The 21,503-nt window shown below is 31.3% G+C and overlaps 2 protein-coding genes and 2 long non-coding RNA genes across 5 annotated transcripts; 2 read left to right on the top strand and 2 right to left on the bottom strand.

The window, feature by feature from the left end:
• Positions 1-787: 787 nt before the first annotated feature.
• LOC114382002 lies at positions 788-4,432 on the top strand. The gene is made up of 11 exons (XM_028341233.1): positions 788-924; positions 1,064-1,131; positions 1,259-1,314; positions 1,406-1,481; positions 1,584-1,629; positions 2,715-2,828; positions 2,940-2,971; positions 3,108-3,168; positions 3,399-3,490; positions 3,568-3,804; positions 4,046-4,432. Exons 2-11 carry the CDS (start codon positions 1,087-1,089, stop codon positions 4,193-4,195), a joined length of 909 nt encoding a protein of 302 aa, XP_028197034.1. The 5' UTR covers positions 788-924; positions 1,064-1,086; the 3' UTR covers positions 4,196-4,432.
• Positions 4,433-9,479: 5,047 nt separating this feature from the next.
• LOC114382022 (transcription factor MYB23-like) lies at positions 9,480-11,182 on the bottom strand. Its single transcript, XM_028341255.1, has 3 exons — positions 10,945-11,182; positions 10,713-10,842; positions 9,480-10,235 (listed from the first exon to the last, which is right to left on the bottom strand). Exons 1-3 carry the CDS (start codon positions 11,075-11,077, stop codon positions 9,584-9,586), a joined length of 915 nt encoding a protein of 304 aa, XP_028197056.1. The 5' UTR covers positions 11,078-11,182; the 3' UTR covers positions 9,480-9,583.
• A 5,650-nt stretch (positions 11,183-16,832) lies between these two features.
• Positions 16,833-17,951, top strand: LOC114382012. Its single transcript, XR_003660140.1, has 2 exons — positions 16,833-17,222; positions 17,311-17,951. It is a non-coding gene; the product is annotated as an uncharacterized LOC114382012 (long non-coding RNA).
• Positions 17,952-19,287: 1,336 nt separating this feature from the next.
• On the bottom strand, positions 19,288-20,985 carry LOC114381819. 2 transcript variants are annotated; one of them, XR_003660084.1, is made up of 3 exons: positions 20,569-20,985; positions 20,073-20,206; positions 19,288-19,699 (listed from the first exon to the last, which is right to left on the bottom strand). It is a non-coding gene; the product is annotated as an uncharacterized LOC114381819 (long non-coding RNA). The 2 variants fall into 2 exon arrangements; XR_003660083.1 differs by having other exon boundaries at positions 20,098-20,206.
• Positions 20,986-21,503: the final 518 nt, after the last annotated feature.

Below are 21,503 nucleotides of genomic sequence, written 5' to 3'. Positions count from 1 at the left end.
GATAAAAGGTTATTTTTTAAAAATTAAAACAATAGACAGTTAAAAAAAATCAAATATTCACAAAAATATTTTTCTTAATACAAAGAGAATTATACTAGTAGTTTGAGGAAGTGCACTTCACTTTATAAAAAAAAAAAAAAAGAGAAGATAAAGCGCAATAACAATAATTGATTAGAAAATCCATGATTGAAGATTATGATAAAATCAGATACATGTATAACAAAATCTAAAATTTATAGCAATCATAACCCTGGATTTTCTAATTAATGGTTATCAGCGCGTACTTTATTCTCTAAAGCACACTCTCCTCACTTTAGAGGAAGTAAATCGAAAAATTTTATAACAGAAAAATATTTTATTCAATAAGAATAAATTGAAGCAAACACAATTACATGAGTAATACATTTTACAATCATTTGAATAATACATTTCACATAAGAGAAAATAAGTTATACAGTGTCATATGATTATATTGAATAATAATGTAAAATTAAAATTATTTTACATTATATTATTAAACTCTTATTAAAATATTTTGTGATTCTTTTGTAATAAATAATAAATATTCACTTAATTGTAATTTCAAGCTATGATAAAAAAAAAAAAAAGTTCAAGTCCCAAGTTATGATAATCAAGATAAGACATATAAAAAAGATAATGATAAAGTATATTTTGTAAAAATAAATAAATAATATACAGAGCACAGATTTAGATTTCTTTTCAATAACAGAATATAATATTCCCATTAACCAAAATAAAAATCCCTATTTCTCCATTTGTTGAGTTTCATTGTGGACGGGTAGGTTTTTAAGTAGTGGGGCGAAGCAACGAGAGCGGCTTATTAGTTTGTATTTCGTAATATTGCTTTCAAACACAGATAGCTTCCTCTCTCCATCAAACACCATCTGTCTCACGTTGTGTTCTGTATGTATCTATCCAAGGATCCTTTTTAAAGTGTCTTCAGAAAATCTACATACTATTTTTTTTCCATTTAATAACCGAACAACATTCTCTGTTTTTATGGTTTAGCCATATCTTATTCAGAATTTGTTTTCTTTATCAGTTTGAGATCAACATTAGATTCTTATGGCTTCAGAGTCTGGAAAGGACGGTGCCGGCGTCCCAAGGAAGGTTTTCCTTGAATCTGCTCAATATATATTACTTATCATTATTATCAATACAATTTTTGTTTTCCATCACAAAGTAATATGATTTAATCTACTGTTGTTCTCTTGCCAAATAATCTGTGCCATTGCAGCTTAAATTTAAACCAAGAGCTCCACCTCGTCGAGTGATAAAGCAAGAAGTTAAAGCGTATGGATTATTTGGTTTGACAATAGTTCGTGTAATGCAGATTAATTTAATGATCTTCTGCTTCTTAGTTCTTACTATTCTGTTTCTGCAGTGAAGTGGTTGATGATGTTGATGTTGATGCTGATGCAGAACATGCTGCTAAGGAGAATCTGCTGAAGCGTTTCCATGTATATATGGTTTTAACTTTTAATTTGATTGGTATCCCTTATTCAACTTTTCTCTGACTTTATATTCCCTTATTGAAATGTTCTTTTATTTATTGTGCGTAGGAGAGGGAGAGTGCGGTGAAGGCAAAGTACAAGGTTGAGAAAAAAGGTTTAATATGTTACTTGCTGAAATTCTCTGATCCAACTTTCTTTGACTTTTATGTCTTCAGCATTGATTTTCTGATTTCATCATCTTAAGCGGTGTTTTATCTTTTTGTTCTTGGTAACTGAATCATGAAAACAGATCTTACTTCTCAAATAAATCCTCAAAATGAATGTGCACACAAATGTTTAAATTTTATGTGACCGTGTTAAATAGAGAAGCACAACGAGGGCATTGTTAAGAATACTAGTGTGGGTAACCCGTGCAACACATGGGGAATATTTAGATTGTCAAAGATGGGGATACTTATAAATATTCAATATCTCAGTTTTGGTATATAATTATTGGAGAAATGCTCTTACTTGTAAGGTCTCATTCACCCTCTGAGCATGTATTGTGCTTATTTTATAACCTGCCCATAATTAGGAGCGGACTAAGTCTGTTATTCGGCTTATCTATTTCTGATTTTTAGGAAATTTATTAGCTTCTTTAGTTATGTATTTTATTTAGATCATGGTAACAATAAAGTTGCTTATAAAAAAAAAAAAGGTAACAATACAGTTTTGAGCGTCAGTTTTTTCTCACTCCTCTGTTTACCCTACAATTAGTATCAATTTTTTTGTTCCTATTCCTCTCTTATTATTATATGCTCTCCATTGCCTACTCTCACAGTCTCACATTTCTGTTCTGTTAAACTCCTTAAATAGCTCTTCGTCATAGGTCATATGTTGTGTGCACCTACTGTCAATCGGTTTCATTATTGTTGTTGGTGGTTAAGTAAGTTGCTACAAATAACTGCTCTGATACCGATAGGAATGTTTATTGAGAATATGTTTCATGCCATGCCAAACTACTGGAGAATCAATTAGTTATCATTGACTCTCTCAAATGTTTGTTCTCTACATGTCAAGTTCCTTGCACTTCATTAATTAAAATTAATGTCGAAGTAGCATGATTTGGATACGTAGTATCTTTCTGTCTATGAAGAGATCTCAGAATGAAGCTTGACATGACTCCCTTTTCACTAAAGCAAGAATAGCATCATTCTTTCTGTTTTCTAAAATGGCATAGTTCATATTTATTGCATGCAGTGTTAGCTTCTCAAATTGCTTTTGGTTATGGTGGCGAATCAACTTCTATGAAATCATATGGTATTCCCAGGGGTGGGAGCAGTATCAACATCAATCAGAGTTCAGCATCTAATGGTATGCCACCATCAATACATTTTCATTTTATAGACTGTTATAAGATGTTGTGCTCTTCGCTGCACGATCCTTCCTCCTATTAACTATATTCTGTTGATGCTTTAACTGCAGGGGCGAAAGAGAAAGAATACCAAGAGCCATGGGTGAGTATACTGAATGAAACGAATATGTTGTCTAATTTATCTAATGTTTTTATCTTTTTTGGTTTGTCTTTAATTGGAGATGTAATTGTTCATGCTTATTTTATTCTAAAGTATTGGTTGTTGGATTTTGCTATAGGACTATGACAGTAATTATCCAGTAACTCTTCCCTTGAGGAGGCCTTATTCTGGAAACCCAGGTATATTCGAAGAACTATCTTGGAAATGAGTAACAAAACTTGTTATGCTCCTTTGCAGAATTGTAACGAATTTAGTTACATTCATTGATTCTAATCTAAGCTGTTTACTTTTTTTTTTCCCACTGGAGTTGAGAATTTAGTTCATTGGTACTTTGAAACTAATACAATATGTATACTCTGCAATATCTAGTGGGCTAGTGACTTTAACTTCACATGTTTTTTTCTGATAGCTCTTCTTGATGACCAAGAATTTGGGGAGGCTGCAGAGCCAAGAGCTTATGATGAAAATGCATCAAATTCAGCAATGGAGCTTGACCTTTTGGTGAGTACAAGAATTTAAATTTATCAATTTAACTTCTTTTACTTATTATAATAGTGTTTTGAACAAATTGTTGGTAGGAGCACAACCCAGAGGCAAGTATGTTCTTTATTAATTTGCCTACAAAATTGCCTATGATTAAACAATCAGCTACTGCTGGAAGCAGCGATGTTAATGTGAAGTCTAGACCTCATGGGGGTTCAAAAAACGTGGAGGAGCTCTGTGAGTTGAACGAGTTATCATCTGGCTTCATGGGTAAAATGCTTGTATACAAAAGTGGTGCAATCAAGCTTAAGCTTGGCAATACCCTTTATGATGTAAGTATTGCATTCACAAGATAAATTACAGGATGCAGACCCGAGTGTTATTCTATCTTTTTTTAAATACTCAATACCAATGTTTTATCATGAAAATAAAATTTAAACATCGTCAAAAGTCATACTGCTAGAGTGATCTTACCCTTTTGTATGTTAAATGAGTTAATAAGGTTGATTATTGTAATGTTGGTTTCTCTATAAGCTAAACTTGTACGTTTCTGATTTTAAAATTTTGTTGCAGGTTTCCTCGGGTATGAAATGTGCCTGTGCCCAAGATTTGGTTGCTATCAATACCGCTCAAAAACATTGTTGCACAATTGGGGAGATCAGCAAGCGTGTTTCTATAACCCCGGATATAGACGCCATAATTGACAATTTGCCTGATTTGTAATTCAATGCATTTTGTTTTCGGATAAGTTTACATTTACATCATAGAAATAAGTTTGAAGTTTTTTTTTCGTCACTCAGAAAGGAAAATAGAAATAAGTTTTTCTGTATTTTTTTCAGGAGTCAAGTTCCTATAAAACTGTGTGTTTTACGTGGTGTCACGTTCAAGTGAGAATCTGGCTACTTTATTTATTTATTTATTGGCTGTCTAGCTCCCATAAATAAAACTCATTCTGTACTTTATGCTGGGGTGACTTTTGTTTTGAGTGAGGAAGTTCGTGAAGCATATATTTGAGAATCTGGTATTCCACGTCCTCTTCAGAGAGACTATATAAACGGGGTGCCTGTTGGGTTATTGTTGCAATGTATCGGACAAAAATAATAGAGCAGTAGCAGCAGTGACGTGATCTTAATCCTATTTTTAGTATGAGTCGAACCTTCAACGATTACACCTAATGATTGATTGAGAAAAAAAAATGAAAAGTTTATACAAGAAATATATGGTTTAAATACTTTACCTGAATTTAAGGCTTTTTTTTTTATATTATAAAATGAATTTATTTTATTTTTCATCTTTAAAACATTTTAGATAATGTTTTTTTTTTATTAAAATATTTTTTTACTATTTAAAACGTTATCTAAAATGTTTTAAGAATGAAAAATAAAATAAATCCATGAAATAAGTCAATTATTAAGTATGTAATTGTGTTAAATATTTGAATGGAAAGTTTTATCATTATAATAATTCTATTTAACTGACAATCATCTCCCATAAAAGAATGTGATCTAGACAAAAATGGTGTAGTACACGTGCAAAAGTTTAAGAATAATTGTTTTTATTCATATGTAATTATTTATGTGTGGACTATATTGTAATATTATTAATGATTTTAAATTATGATCCACGGTGAACTACCTATTAAAAGGGTTTATTGTAGCATGTCTTAAAAAGAGTGGTTTTTGAGAAATAATTTAGCATGTGTCTTAAGAAAAGTGATTTTTGAAAAATAATTTATTTTAAGAGATTTTAATATTAGCAAGTTAATTTGCATTTGGTATATAAAAAGATTTTTTTTAAATAAATGTCTTTTTATCTTGCTTGGATATCACAATCTAGAAATATGTGGGAGTTTGATAAACCTTTATTTGATTGTGTTTGAACCCCAACTTTTCCCATTTTATCTTGTTTTAACTTTATTTTATTATTAGAGCTTATGAATATGTGTTAAGTATGAACCACTGAGCAAAGCTGATAAATTGAGAAAAGAGGAAATTTTGCACATCTTTAAAGAGCATAAGCCATGTTGTACCTGTAGGTAGGGGTGGGAATAGGCCAGGTCAGGCCAGGATTTAAAAGGCCTGAGCCTAGCCTACGATTAATTTTTGAGGCTTGAGCCTGGCTTATAACCTATCAAAGACTTTTATTTTGGCTCAGCCTGACCTTTTTAAAAGCCTAGCCTGGCCTGATAGCCTATTTAAAAATCTTCTTCACAATAAATTTTTAATATTGCTAGTTGTTTTTACCAAAAATAAAATAAAATAACACACCTTCTATAATAGGCTAAACAAGACCTTAATATATAATTTGTCTTAATTTTTAATCTAACGTTAATTTAGTTGGTGGTCCTAAAAATATATTAATAATATAAACAGAAATCACCAAATGATATAAAATAATCTAAAACAAAAGAAAACCTCATACTTGAGGTAGTATCATCCAAGTCTATCAAACCAACATATTAATTATTACAATAAAAAAATAAAGCCTACATCTTCATTCTATTTGAACAGAACCGGTGCATAAAATATCTACCAATAAAATTAATAGTAATGTCATTTCATCATTAGCTCCTCCATATCCACTATAAGATAGGATATGATAGGATATGATTTTTGTATAGAAACGTAATGGGATATAATATGATATGATTTTTGTATAGGAACGTAATAGGATATGATATGATATGATTTTTGTATAAGAATGTAGAATATGATAGTATATGATTTTTATTTGCTCTAGAATAAAGGAAACCTAATAGGAATAGAAAAAGGAACTGTTAACAGAAATAAGAAAACTAATAAAAATAATGAGAAATATAAAGAAACTCACACCTTGTAATTAAAATTTTACTTAATTATAGGAATGAAATCTGCTAGTTTTTTTAAAAAATAATATTAATTGTACCCAAAAAATATAATATATATATATATATATATATATATATATATATATATATGTATATAGGTCGGTCTATCAGTCTTATAAGACTTTTTAATAAGCCTAAGCCTGACCTATTTAATTTAATAGACTTTTAAAAAAGTCTGAGCCTAGCCTTTTAATTAAATAGGTCAGATCAGGCCAGACTTTATGTAGGCCAGGTTGTAGGCCCCTGTAAGCTGGCCTAGCCTATTCCCACCCCTATCTGCAGGCCATACTATTCTAGCATAGCCATGCTGATTTTTCAGCGTCACACATCCGAGCTCAACCGTGCTACTAACAACAAGACCCATGCTATTCCAGAGCCAAAATTGGGAATCAACGTCATACACCTGAGCATGGCAACATGGCCCATGCTACTCAGGAGCCAAAATTTGGAATCGGCGTCACAAGTTTTCACAAATTTGGAATCAACGTCATACATCTGACCCAGCATGACCCATGCTAACCTCCACGCTGCAATTTTAATTTTAGTAGTATAAATAGAAATTGGGGGCATTTGTTAGAAGAGTTTTTTTTATTCCGTTATACACAATAAGGGTTTTGAGAGTTATAGAGGACAATTGGGTCTTAATTTGTAAGGATTTTTTTATCTCTTTCTTCCTTAATGCTTATTTGTATGATGTTTGGTTGTATTGTGATCATGATGGACTAAACTCTTATAGCTCAGATTGTGATGTAGTTGTATCATGTACTCTAGTTCCTCATTTTAATAAAGTTCTTCGATGTTATTTAATTGATTATATTTTTTTACTGCTATATTGGAATTGATCATTCTAACTTGTAGTTAATTATTGTTAGTGATCATCTACTCATAATTGATCTATAGAATGATATGGTTCATAAAGCTTGTATAACCAAACTGGTGGCATGAATTTTCTTTTTACAAACATTTCTATCATTCATCAATAACCCTAAATTGAATTTCAAATGACCAATACAAGACTAATTTAGGGGGAGAATATTTTCATACCTTGACCATAAACTGTAATTAAATTAAATAGTATTAGACGATTAATTGATAACTAAGAGTTCTAAATTATAATAGAAATTAGGGGAAAACAATATATAACTCATAATCAAGATTTTTATCTATTTATACATATTTCTCTTGAAATGTTATTTAATTTATACGATTTAGATTATTAGAGAATACTACCTGTCTTTAGGACATGATATTTGAACTTTCAAATTCATGATCTTACAACATAAAGTTTATTTGTTCTTGCGCCAATATACATTTTATGCATAAGTGTTTTACAAAATTCACTTTTAATTCAAAACAAGTCACTTCAAAGAATATATATATGTGAAGATTATGATTCGATTAAGCTGACCCGGAGCTTACTTTTTCAGAGTTTTTCAACATCCGACTACAGCGAAATAGAAAAGACGTTTTTCCCTCGCAAGCGCAATATATCTACTATTTGTGAGGGGAAAGTAGGGAGGGGAGTAGAACTTATACCTGTCTAAGCTAAAAATGAGGAAAAGTGGGAGAGTTGTTGTTTGTCTGGTTTAATGCATTTAGTGAAATGATTTGGAATTCAATGAATTGAGGTAAGACAAGAAAAAGGGATAAGCGAAAATGAAGTTTGACAAAAAAAAAAAATATTCTTCATTTTAATGTTCAAAATGAGAAGGTGATTAGCACTGAATTAATAGGTAAATCAACTGCCAAAGATTTGTTTTAACTTACTAATTAAGACTTTCAAATGTCTTTAGAAGTGCAATTATGTTTTAAAAAAATAGTAAAACTTGAAAGAGGGAATTAATACTATTTTTAGTGATGTTATCCGACTTAATTTAAATTAGTTAAATACTCAATGAAATTAATTTGTATAATACTGTATAAAATATTGGTAGTATTAATCATTTCAAATTTTGTTTTTATGTCTCTAATTTATTATCAAGCGAGTCAGTGCACTCAATTAATTTATGTGAACTCTCACATTCAGTCCTTTAATTAACTTCTAATGTTATCTAGTACGCCCAGTGTGCATTTCCATTAATCAACTTCTACGAGTACACAAACTGACAAAAGTGTTAGCATAATAATATGTACATCTACTTCAGGGATGATAGGTTGATATATATGTAGAGTTCCCTATTGGCTATATACGTGAACATGATCTAGTATTGATATGATGAACTCAAATTAGAAATAAACATGTATTTGTGGGAAAAAAAAACTGAAGGCCAGGTCAATGGCCTACCTTGTGGTAACCATCAGATTCTATATGTAGAGCATCCATCACGTGTTCTTTTTCCATCCCCACAATTCCGTATCTCAGTAGTCATTAATGTTGCATGATGTTAATTAAAGAACCTTGGCCCATGCAACAGATTCCATACGACAAAATGCCCTATGCGTTTGCCCTGTTGCATTTGAAAACGAGGCCCACCGATTTGCTTGTACTTCGCACTGATTTTGATTATAGTACTTCAATTTTCACTTGTTAATTGTTATACAGTGGAGTTATACCCAGACATCGAGTTACTAAAAGAACTATCTATAGTGAAGTGTAATGTGAGATTTTAAACTACACATTTTCATTATTAATATGTACGGTTCATCAGGAAAATAAAAGTAAAATCAAAAGTGAGATATATTTTTAGATTATTTGATAAAAAAATAAAAATAGAAAACGTAGTAATGTTACTGGCTAAGGTTATACACGAAAAAAAGAGTAAGAAAGCAGTAATCGGCTACAAATCATACATGTGAAGTAGGAATCTGAACTTAGATGGATGATGGATCTCAGAGAAATTTATCTTACTTTTTTTTTTTCAATTTTACTTATAATCAGTGAGCACTGATTAACATTTTATTTATTTGTTTGTTCTATTTGGCAGCCACCATGCTATTTAGCTTTACATAAACGTCAAATACGTTGAAGCACAGAAAGAAATACTCCTATATATATTCTAACGGACACTAATCATTCTTTTAGTTTTAAACACATAATCAATATCTCTTATATTTTTCTATCACTTCATAAATTTGTTATATTTATAGTTTTTTTTACTTTCTTTTTAGGTGTTAGATAACACATTATATGTCCATCAAATATTTTTCAAAAAATAAAGAGACTTAACTGGCGAATTTTATTGGAGAAGGCATATTGACATTAGTACAAACGTACAATTTTTGTTGTCATTATATCATTGCACTAGTCATTCCTCAGTAGACTCAAACGAAATGAAAGAATGAAGGTTGTTGGAAGCATTCGCTTCGTCTGCAAAATTGCTGTGTGTCCAGTCCTTGAGAACTTCATCTGAGAACATGGCATCAGGTTGGTCCGAACAAGGCGATAACTGCTCGTGGTGGTTAACATTAGTGCAGCTGAAATTGTACGTGTTTGAGAAATCTGAGTTGAGTAGATCAGACAAGCAAACATCCCCCACGTTGAAATCTATGAGAAAATCTGTTGAGAGTTCTTTTTCTTCGTCTGGAAACGACAGGAACCCATTGTCGTATGTAGTGTGTTCCATTTGGTTACTAATTACACCATCCACAAGCCTTGCTTCTGCCTCTGCCTCAGTCTTGGACTTGTTCGGCATTGATGGGTGAGGGGGTGGGTTTAGGAATAATACCTTGGAGCACTTGGTAGCCTTTGTACGGACAACACGAGAATCTAGTTTAGGAGGAGATAGGGAGATTGAGGAAGTGGCCATATGAATGGGGGCCAAATGGGGCATTGGATTCTGTGTGTTGTTTGCAGTGGTTTGGTGGCCATCTTTCACCTTTTTTCCTAAATTGGTGTTCCAATAATTCTTTATTTCATTGTCTGTTCGTCCTGGAAGCCTCCCAGCTATTAAAGACCATCTACACAGAAAATGACACATTTCATTATCACCTATTAACATCTTACTATTTATATCAAACACCATGGCCTTCTCGTGACTCCATGTCATACGTACCAGAGTAATAATGTTATATTCTCCTACCAATTTTCTTACATTTTTTCCTATTATTTAGGGGTTGGATTGTATAGCTTAGCCCGCGTAAAGATAAAGTTAAACAACTCTCATATTGTACTTGATTGGTGCAATTAATACCTGCAACCATTCATCTTGAAGTACATATGTAAGAAAATTGTACATCAAGTACGATAAAATTATTTAACTTCATCTTTATTTGGAATAAGTTGTCGTCATGATTATTTTAATTTATAAAAATAAATAAATATATTTAATGTCTTTGAAATATAAAATACATTTAGTATTAATAGGAAGATGTGTTGAAGGATTTAGAATTATTATAAGAAGAAAGAAATGTTAATTAAGATGGGAAAATGGAGACCTGTTTCCCAGGAGCTTGTGTAGCCTGATGATGAGCTCTTCTTCATCTGGGGATATATTGCCTCTCTTAATATCTGGTCTGAGATAATTCAACCATCTAAGTCTGCAACTTTTTCCACATCTTTTCAAACCTGCATGCATGGCCAGCCATGTACAAAAAATTAGCATGCATGAAACAACCACAAATTAATGAGATATATCATTAGATACATATCTTGTAGCATAACGAATACCTGCTCTTTTGGGAAGGTTTCTCCATCTTCCTTCACCATGGACTCTAATGTATTCTCTGAGGATTTTGTCTTCATGAGCTGTCCAAGCACCTCTATTCAAACCCTCCTTTGAACAACAAGGGCTTCTCCCCATCTCTCTCTCTCTCTCTCTCCTTTTGTGTTGTGTGCCGACTGATAAGGTTGTTGTTGGATTCCTCCTCACTGGCTCTCCCCTAGCTAGCTGTGGGGTGTTTTGCAGTGTGGATACTTATATATATAGCAATTACGTACGTACTTTATTATAGTATATTTTTGGTGTACGTGGTCCACACTTAATATGGTCGCAACTCTTACAATGACACTAAGTGACAAGAGATTCAAATAATTTTAAAAAGATTATACGTCATTCAGGTTGAAATATGTATCGATTCGAGGCTTTCAGTTGCAAATGCAACTGGGCCGGCTCATTTAATTTGTCCTCGCGGAGCAATGTTAGAATTGGACCCAATGATTACTTCAAATCATTAATTACGTGTGTTGAAAACTTTGAGAGTCTGCTACTCTTTTGAGAAAATGATCATAGCGAAATGAAAATTTCAGTTACTAATTTCATGATCTATATATCATTCATTTTACCTATGCATATATTATATTTAATTTTAGCTAACAACTAACATGAACAGCACTTTGGCTTACATCATTTCCAAACTATCCATGGATCGCATATATGATTCTCCGAGTTTTGCTTTGGTAGTTGAATATTTCGAAAAATCTGCACTTTTCACTGTTTTTAACTTTCTAGCCGACTTTCGAAAAATCATACTTGACACATTTATAAATTAGTCCCTATATATATGAAAAGATCCTAACAATTTTGAACCCAATTCGAAATTAACATTATATTTCATCCTTACCGTTTGGGTTATTTACGTATTGGAATTGCTTACATGATAATTTAAATTTATTTTTAGTTTGATGTCATTTAAAAATTTAATCTAATTTATCTTTTAGTTTGTTGTCATGTAAATTCAAACTTAATTTAAGTTACAAATAATTTAATAAATAACTTAAGATTTTATTATTCTTTTGTACTCTGTATATACATCTCTTGTACACTTTTAGAATGTTTGAATAAAATTCTATTTTATCTTCTCTATATCTTCTTATAAAAGGAATATCTACCTATGAAAGTCTAATGTAGCATCTGGTATAGAGACTAAAAGTTTAAAAAAAAATCATACGTAAATGTTGCATCTCATTCTATCGTCTTTTTCTCGTCACAAAAATATTATGAAGAATCCAACTAATTAGTCTGCATGATTAAAAGAAAAGCCAAATTGGAAGCACCATTATGATAATTTTCTTCTCACCCTCTACCTAATTAGGTATTGTAAATTGACACTCAAACTGACTTTCTCACCGAGCTTTTGGTGTTGGAAAGTTTGTTGCAGCAGCCTCCTCAAATCTGTGAAGCATTACGGCAGGCTTGTCAAATGAGGGTACGTACAGGGTGCACCACATTTCAGATTTTCAATAGTCTTATTTTTTTGGTCGTGACCAAGATGGCCCGGAAGATGTTTCAACCATTCGTGTTCCTCACACATTTGTTTTTTTAATCACATTTTCTTTCTTTTTTTGTAGCACGTCACACTGCTCTGCATTGTCCACTTTCAAGAGTTATTATTCCACTGTTTGCCATATGTGACTTTGTTAAACAAATAGCAGTCAAAAGTAAATTAGTTTTTAATGTTTATCTTTTATTCACTATAATTTTTTTACAATATCAATAAATTAAAAATCACCTAAATATAAAAGTACCTGATTATATATATGATTTGATGACACTGGAAAAATATTTACAGTATCAATCCATTTTAATAAACTAAAATATATATTATATTAAATATAATAATATTAAACAGAAAAAACATAAAAATTATAATAATATGATACACATTAAATACTATTTGTACTCATAAAAAATTTATTATCCTTAAATCTTATCATTTGAAATCATAATTAAAAAATTAATAATATATTTCAACTATACTATTTATACTAGCGGCATAGTGGGCGTTAAAATTTTATAAATATGTAATGACATAAATTAAATAAAAATTAAAAGAATATATATATAGCCTTGACATTTATCATTAAATTAATTATAAAATACAAGGAGTACTATACTGTATTATCATCTGAATGCATGCAAGGAATTCCCGGTCGTCGTTGGTTATGTTTACCGATGATTAACCATTAACCAAGTATATATAGTACAAGCAACTCAAGTCTCGTCAGGGGTCCAATGTTAATCATTGTTTGTTTTAATATAATTGAATGTGACCCATAAGTATATATGGATAAAAATCGCATTATATTTTTACACGACGAGTACATAAATGATAATAAAATTAAAAAACCGGGAAAAGAAAAAAAAATATAAAGTGTTGCATATACAACACGTGCATGAAAAAAACGGGTATAATTTGACAGAAGAGAAGCAGTAACGACGGTGCAAGTGTGGCAGTGTCATTGTGTTTTCATCAGAACAACGAATATGAGCGAGCAGAAGGGACGAAGATCTTACGTTAAATAGGGTCCCCGAGATTACGTACATTAGTAGTTCCTAGAAAGAAAGCCTTAACTTAATTGGTAGGGTTGCTTTCAAACTGTAAAACACCAGGCTCTTCCGCTCCTAATTCTGGTAACTCAACTGCCATTCATTAAGAATTTGAGATTGAAAGTTAGATATGGCCCCCTACCCTGTTGCATGCAATTCTGGTGGAAGTTATCTATTTTCCTTGGAATGGAATTATTCCATAGGTTTTCTCAAGGTTTATTGATTTAAATTGTGTAGATCACGAAATGATTGTATAATGGCTGATCAAAAATTAACTACTATATTATCATCTGTGAAGTTTATAATTGAAATAAGTTGTGTTATTTTAGGATTGAAAGCCGCTTGAGATATCATATCACTTTCACCAGAAGTTAAAATACATATTAGCTAATTATTTAAATTAACAATATTTATTAGTAGAAAATTAAATAAATATATAACCAGTTATAGAACTATAATCGATTATATAATTGGTTATATATCTTAGATTAATAATTGTTTTGGCCTTTAAAAATTCAGTTCTGACTTTTAAAATCAATTTTTATTAAACATAAGATTGTTATATTAATGCATAAAATTGGTTGTAAAAGTGTACTAAATATATAAAAAAATTCAAAAACCAGCTATATATCCATAATCAATTATATGACCGCTTTTTAACTATAACTGGTTTACTTTTCATTACATTAAATATTTAAATCAATAATTCTAAAATAGTTAAATATACTAATAATTTACTTTAATTAATAATTAATATACTTACTAAAGTAGATAAAATTCCGTCAATGTTGAAAATTAGTTGGGCATTACAAATACAAATAAAAAAATAACACTATTTTCTTTGTATTTAACCACTGTTTGAAAATATGAGATCAACAACGGAGGCTGTAAAAAAATATTTTGTGCAGCATAAATTTTAACATTTGCAGGTTACATGATAATCACTTATACGATTAAGCAAGATATTTTTATGTACCTTCATTATAACAGCTCAATTGCATTATCATCAAAATACATTTTACATACTATAAAAATAAAAGTTACTGATGATATATATTTAAATCAATGATTCTAAAATAATTAAATATACTAATCATATATATAAATATATATATAAGACAACTGAAACCCATCGAAGGAACAAATTGGTTGGAGCCTAAGAGTACAGAGAGAAAGATCCTAAAAAAAAGTGATTAACATGCTACCACAAGTAGAGAAGCCTGATTCATCGGTGCCTCAGTTGTTTTGTAGTTCACCGTAACCAGATCATTATGTTTTTTTTTATTATTATTTTCGTGTATTTTACCAATTTTTAAAATGTGTAACGACGAAGTGCCTACATGTTCCTTAAAATGACTTGCAAAAACAACATTTTGTTACAAACATAGTGGTAAAGTGCATCATAATTAAAAACTTGGTTGTAAAATGTGGAAAGAAAAAACTTAGATGATAAAATGTGTGGAAAAAAGGTTAGGTGATACAATTTTTGAAATTATGATAATTAAGTGGTAAAATATGTAATTAAATTTGATAAATTATAACATCATAAAAAATATTATCATTAACATGGAAAGTACAATTTTCTGTATTTACATTTTACATAAATTAACTCTCTTTTTCATTATTTATTTCCTTAAGTAATCACCAAGTTAAAGTTTATGCAAATTAAGTCATGCCATGTGAAGTCACTTAGTTATATGGAGAAAGGAACCATCGAAGGGATAACTTAGAAGAGCTTTACTGATATAGATTAAAGCATTTTTGAGATTTTATATTGTTTCCTTCGTAGCAATCCTAATATTAAAAGTCTATCAATAAGATAGTAACTCTCAAAAACCTACTGAGATTGAAATAAATTCCAAGAAAAAATGGTTCACATCAAATGGCATGCTAGTTCTTTTTATGAGGCACAAAGGGGAGAATTTATCCTTGAAGCCGAAGAGTTACCGAAAATGCGTGAAACTATCGTAAGGGTTTTGGAATACTCTGAAATATAGATGATTTCTGGCATTGCTTAGTTAGAATAGCATCGTTACAATTCACCTTATTCAAACAAAAAGAAAAGAAGAATAAAAACTAAATTTTAATTTTGTACCACATAGAAATAAATTCTACAGTTGTATGGATTCATCTAGAACCCAACTGTTAATTTTTTTTCGCAATTCTTTTTCTGCTATGATTGTACCTAAACCCTAAAAAATGTAGTTTCCTTTGTCAAATAGCACAAAAGACAGCATAGTTGTAAAATCCGGATAATTGACTCGGTCGAGATAGTGGACTGGTAATTAATCTGATTTAACCCGATATATATTAAAAATTTAAAATTATATATATCTATTATATATAAATATATAATTATCATTATTTGAGTAAAAAAAGTTCATTCATATTCCAAAATTCAAAATAACAATTAATAATAATAATGATACATCAAAATGACGTTATAAAGGTAGTTCATTTTTTAAAGAAAAACTGGTCGAGTTTGACCGAATCATCCTGAGTCAATTGTGTGACGGATCCAATAATAAAATCGATCCAATTAAGCCACCGGGTCCTGACCGGTCCGGCTGGCCAAACCAAACCAGGTTTCAAGGAGATATTCTGGGTAATACATTTTCAATGGAGGTATGTTTTTAAAAGGTGGGATATAAATAACATAAGTTTAACTAGTCTTGGACCAACTTGTGGGCCTGCTCACATATTGCCTTGTCTTTCCTTTGCTGTATCCTATGGTTTAACTTGAGGAGTTCCTATTGGTCCCAATAGATTTTGTTATTGGTCCTACAATTTCTCAAAATTCCATGGTTATCTCTTCCCAAAAAATATTATATAAACAAATCATGATTCTATTGTATAAGAAGATTAAAATATGACAATACCACGAAGTGTAACTCCGGTACACAATATATAACTCTGGTAAACAATATATAATGAAATCATGATTCCGTTGTATTTAATGTTATTGTTGCACCATGGAATCACAATTCTTTTGTGCAACATGGTCTGTTGTATCAGGAAATTGTGATTTTGTGGTGCAACAACAATACAAAAAATAATAAAATCGTAATTTTGTTGTGTAAATTTTTTTAACAAAATCATGATTCCGTTTGATCACGAAAATGAAAAAAAAATCTGACAGTATGAGAGAGTGAAGAGTGGGAACAGAGGAAAAGAAAAAAGAGAAAGAATGAATGAAGAAAGGAAAAGAGGAAGAGGAATAAAGATAGGGGAAGTGAGAAGGATGAGGTGAAAAAATGATAGTTTGGAATTGTCTTTGACTGAGCAATTTTATTGGGACTAATAGTAATCCTTTAACTTGTCTTGGACCAACTTGTGGGCCTGCTCACACATTGCGTTCGGTTTCTGTGTTTTCTTTGCTGTATCCTATAGCTCCTCTATATCTATCTGAGTTATGCAACATGGTAAATTAAGAGCCCTAAAATGCAGAGTCAGAGTAGCTTAGGGGGAGAAAGGAGAACGCAGAACAACGTGGTGTATCTACCGGAGGAATTGATAATTGAAATTTTACTGCGGTTGCCGGTGAAATCTCTTCTCCGTTTCAAACGCGTGTGTAACTCATGGCTTTCCCTCATCTCTGATGGTAACTGAGTGATGTCTATCATGTTCCTGGTTTGAAGAAAAATCTCATTTCTGTCTCACAAATCACCAGCTCAGGCAAGTATGTTCTTTTTGGCCCCAATAGTGTCAACAGATGTTCACAGATTTGTATATTGGTCACCTGTTCAGTCGTCCACTATGAGTTTCAGGTTCTCCATATTTATTCGAGGTTCTGGGTATGATCCATCAACAGATTACTATTTGGTGGTGGTTTTAGCATCCTATTCTCGACATTAATCTCAGCGTCAGCAAGATGCTATTTGTCTACATCTGTTCCTAACACGAAGTTGGTTCGTACTTGAATGGTATCATTCATTGGTTGGCCTTTTCTTTTGAAGACAACAGAACATAGATTATTTTTGTCAGGTACCTTATCAGTTGATTTTGAGGACTTCAACTTTAAACTTTGTAATTTGGGTGGTGTACTTGGAGAATCGCTCAGTCCATGTGTTGTGTGATCGAACCATTATACATAAATATGGGTGATGAAAGAATACAAAGTGCTGTCTTCTTGGACCAAGACTATTGATGTGTCTACCAGTAACATTCCTATTGGGTGCTTGTTCCAATATGCTCTACAACAAGAGATGATATTAGCGAAACTTATGAAAGAAATGGATTGGTGAAATTTAATAACGAGGAACAGCTTCTAGAACATCAATCCTATTATTATGATGATGATGATGATGAAAATGTATCCGGGGTGACCATACAGATGAAACTACTATTCTTGGAACTCAGCTTCTCTTTTTAATTAATAAAGATTGAAGTCGCTCTTATTTATTTAAAATGTTTCTAATTTATACTAATATGAAAAAAGGAGAAAGGGGACTGCTACTGCAACCAAGCAAAGGTGTGTAATAAGCTTGTTATGTTGATCATTGTGTGTTTACTTGAGAATGCACACCATTTGCTTGAATTAGTAATATAATTTTCAACAAATAGTCATTGTTTGTATCTCTTCCTTTACTTTTCCTCTTCTTCCCTTGGTGGTTAAGAGAAAGGTGGAACACAATAAATCCGAAACAGGTTTTGGTCTTTCCATTGTGTTTTCTAGCCGGGTAAACCTCTCTGCAAATGCTGAGGTTTGTAGAATTCCCAGCCATTGTGTAATAATAGTTGAGGCAGGGATTGGGGAGTGTTTGGGTGTAATTAGCATAGGCCAGGTGAGTAATAAACCTTTAACTTGCTTAAGTAATAAATAGATAATATCAGTGGATTCTGGGCTTAGTGTTTGTTTGCATCTGAATAAACTTTAGTTCCTCCTTCGTATTGTACGTAAGTAAATTTGTAGGCAAAGAATAAGGATCTTCACTTTAGCAGTTCTAATAGAGTTTTATATATTTAAAAATGGTCCGTCATATGTCTCTTTAGTTATATAGTGTCCTTCATTTCATATATTAGTAGTTTTGGTTTCCTTAGGATGAACTAGTTGAGAAATGAACGAATAAGATGGAAAGGAATAGCAGAGGAAGAAAATTCTTTTTTTTACAGAGAATGGGACCTCTGCAGTTTAAAAATGAACTGCAATGTGCAGCAGTTCTAAATCTCATCCTTAGAATTCATTAAACTAAATTCTAAAGATATATTTATCATTTTATAAATTAAATTAAAGGACCAATGCAGTTTTTTCACAACTGTAAACGATTTTAATCCGTTTCCTACTAAGAGTTAGTGTAAAAGAAAAGGAACATTTTGGACTATGTAATCTCTTTTGTTGGGGTTTATAAGTGGAGAAAAGAGAGATAGAGAGAGGAAAAAAAAAAGAAGGGGGAGAAATATAAATGTGACGTAATGTAATAAAAAATAAAAAGATCCAATAAGAGTAAGATATACAGCAAAATTATCTAAATATAATAAACAGATTTATCTTGCGATATAGTTAAAATCTGATATCCCTTCAAAAATGCAATTTTATCTTGCTTTCGTGGTTATCAACTATCAACCTTTAAATTAGAGGCTGCTCCTAGCCTAACTTAGCATGAATGCTGCTCCAATTCTCAACTGCTTGTCTAAATATCTAGTTTCCAACTTTCAGAATTTCATATATATACATGGTCTCGAGTCAACACAAGACTATATCATAAGTGAAACTCAATTATAACATGCTTCACGGCAAGCATAAATGATCAATAAATAAGAATTCTAATTCAGAAGTACACACTACACACAGAAATCTGATCTTACATGAAACAAAAGTAAGCATCTAAAGCAGAAAATACGGAATTTCTTTTGAATAGTAGTTTTCTTCCATGATAGTAATTCTGAGTACACTGTCACTTCAGAAATAGTGGGAGTTTGGGAGTAGTATCACATCCAACAAACTACCTAATGGTCAAACTTCACTGCAATTTCTTTTATCAATTATGTTTCCTTTTTCTATACTAATTAAATAAGTAATAAAAGAGATCACATCTCAGCAATCAATTTTTCCTTATCAGCTCCAGATTCAGCAAGGATTCCCTTAGTTCACTTCTTCAGCATCTCTAATGCAGTCTTGGGCTGGTCCATTGGAACCATGTGACCCGCATCATGGACCTGTTTTTGTTACAGAAAATATTGAACTTAGCTGTTAGCACTGCACAAACACAATTTTGCATTTCACCTTAGCAGACACAAAATAGATACTATTCATTATTGTGAATCGCCCTTAATTTTAACATTCTATCCTGATCATTAACATTGAATTAAAAGCACTAGTTATCTTTTCTACCTTTATCACCCTTAATGATTGGTATATAATGTTAAAATTGGAGTAATTAGCACAGCTGAGTATGTACATTTTAGAAGTTTTGGGGTATTTCACACAGAAAGTAATATTGAAGTATGGCTAATTCAAGATGCTATTGATTGTTTTTACCGCTCAAGTGTCTCTATATGTGTATGTGGGTGAAGACAGAAAAATAAATACCTTAAGGAAAGTTAGAGGTCCATACCTCTTCAATAATCCGGCTTCTGATCCATCAACAACAAAAGGAACTTCAAGTGAAGTTGCAAATTCTTTCTGACCAGACCATTCCATGGCATGAACCCATCTCGAGTTACCTACTCATTGAAATTACATCACACCACAAAAAAGGATTTGTCAACTCATTCATTGAAAGGTTATAAATATGAATAAATACGAAATATTAGATTTCTCAACAGATTTTAAATACAATTAAGAGTATACACATACTAAGTCATACATAAGAGTTTGTTTAAACTTAAAAAAAGTAACTTTAAAATAAATGTTTTTTTATATAAGCGCTTTTTAAGAAACAAATAAGATTTGTTTTTTAAAATAAGCAGAAAATTATTTTTCTTGAGTAGAAATAATTTAGACAAATACACTACAAAACCAAAAAAAATTGTTTATTTTATTAAAAGAAGTGTTTATTTTAATAAATAAGTTTAAATAAATTGACCTAAGATCATAGTTCCCGCATAAACATGCAAATTGATTCCATCCTCGAGAAGGGCTGGAATACACCAACTTCAAGATTCCTCATCCAATCCACCGACAAAATGAATTTCCCATCGCTTAGTGAATCTGATCCAGATTTTTGGTTCAGCTGTTTAGGAATTTGTCTGTGTTTGAAAAATCATAGCAACGGCTTCCCTCACTTTCTTCTGATACTACATCATAGTACTGCAGCATAAGTATACAACGGCTGGTAAAAATTAAGAATATACCCATACATTGCTTCAAGATTGAAATCACCATAAATATCACAATACGAGTTTCTTCTGATCTATTATACCAGCAAGCATAAATGGCTTTCTTCACATATATGTTACCAAATTTCTTAATTAAACTATCCTCAACTAAGAAACAGTTAGAGGTATTTATACAACAGACTTTTGTTTTGGAAAATGGTTAATTATCTACATGCATACTTGTAGTCAGGGAATACTTCATTCATTAATATATAACTGTGTACCAAAACTTGAAAAACTGACTACTTATACCTGTCCATGATATATGGTACTTTAGTATTTCTTTCCCACATTATTATTATAACAAGCAATAGTAGATCAGTTCAACGTTTTAAAACAATGATTGCGCATTTATATGTTCTACAGATCTTCTCATAATCCTAGTGTAACGATGCTTGGTTCCTTGTCTCACGTGTCCTTTTTTTTTTTTTTCCTTTTTACTTACACAAGAATCGTGTAATTAAATCAGGAGGCTATTCAATTTACGTTAAACGTATATATATAGCTAGCCACCGAAAGTAGCTAGCTAACACGGTAACACCAAAAGAATAATGAGCACAAAATCAATTTAATAAAAATTTAACAAAACAATTAGTACGTAAAGCAAAGCCATCAAATATACCAAATTTTGCAGTCATTATTA

This window comes from Glycine soja, chromosome 13, assembly GCF_004193775.1.
Source record: "Glycine soja cultivar W05 chromosome 13, ASM419377v2, whole genome shotgun sequence".
Classification (NCBI taxonomy): Eukaryota; Viridiplantae; Streptophyta; class Magnoliopsida; order Fabales; family Fabaceae; genus Glycine; species Glycine soja.
This window is presented reverse-complemented; position numbering and strand designations above follow the sequence as displayed.

Excerpts from the sequence above, each read along its gene's own strand:
- LOC114382002 (XM_028341233.1), top strand. The coding sequence starts at position 1,087 with ATGGCTTCAGAGTCTGGAAAGGACGGTGCCGGCGTCCCAAGGAAG. Across the intron at positions 1,132-1,258 it reads GTGCCGGCGTCCCAAGGAAG|CTTAAATTTAAACCAAGAGC; the intron begins GTTTTCCTTGAA and ends GTGCCATTGCAG. Across the intron at positions 2,972-3,107 it reads AAGAATACCAAGAGCCATGG|GACTATGACAGTAATTATCC; the intron begins GTGAGTATACTG and ends ATTTTGCTATAG.
- LOC114382022 (XM_028341255.1), bottom strand. The coding sequence starts at position 11,077 with ATGGGGAGAAGCCCTTGTTGTTCAAAGGAGGGTTTGAATAGAGGTGCT. Across the intron at positions 10,843-10,944 it reads AAACCTTCCCAAAAGAGCAG|GTTTGAAAAGATGTGGAAAA; the intron begins GTATTCGTTATG and ends CCATGCATGCAG. Across the intron at positions 10,236-10,712 it reads CACAAGCTCCTGGGAAACAG|ATGGTCTTTAATAGCTGGGA; the intron begins GTCTCCATTTTC and ends TTTTCTGTGTAG.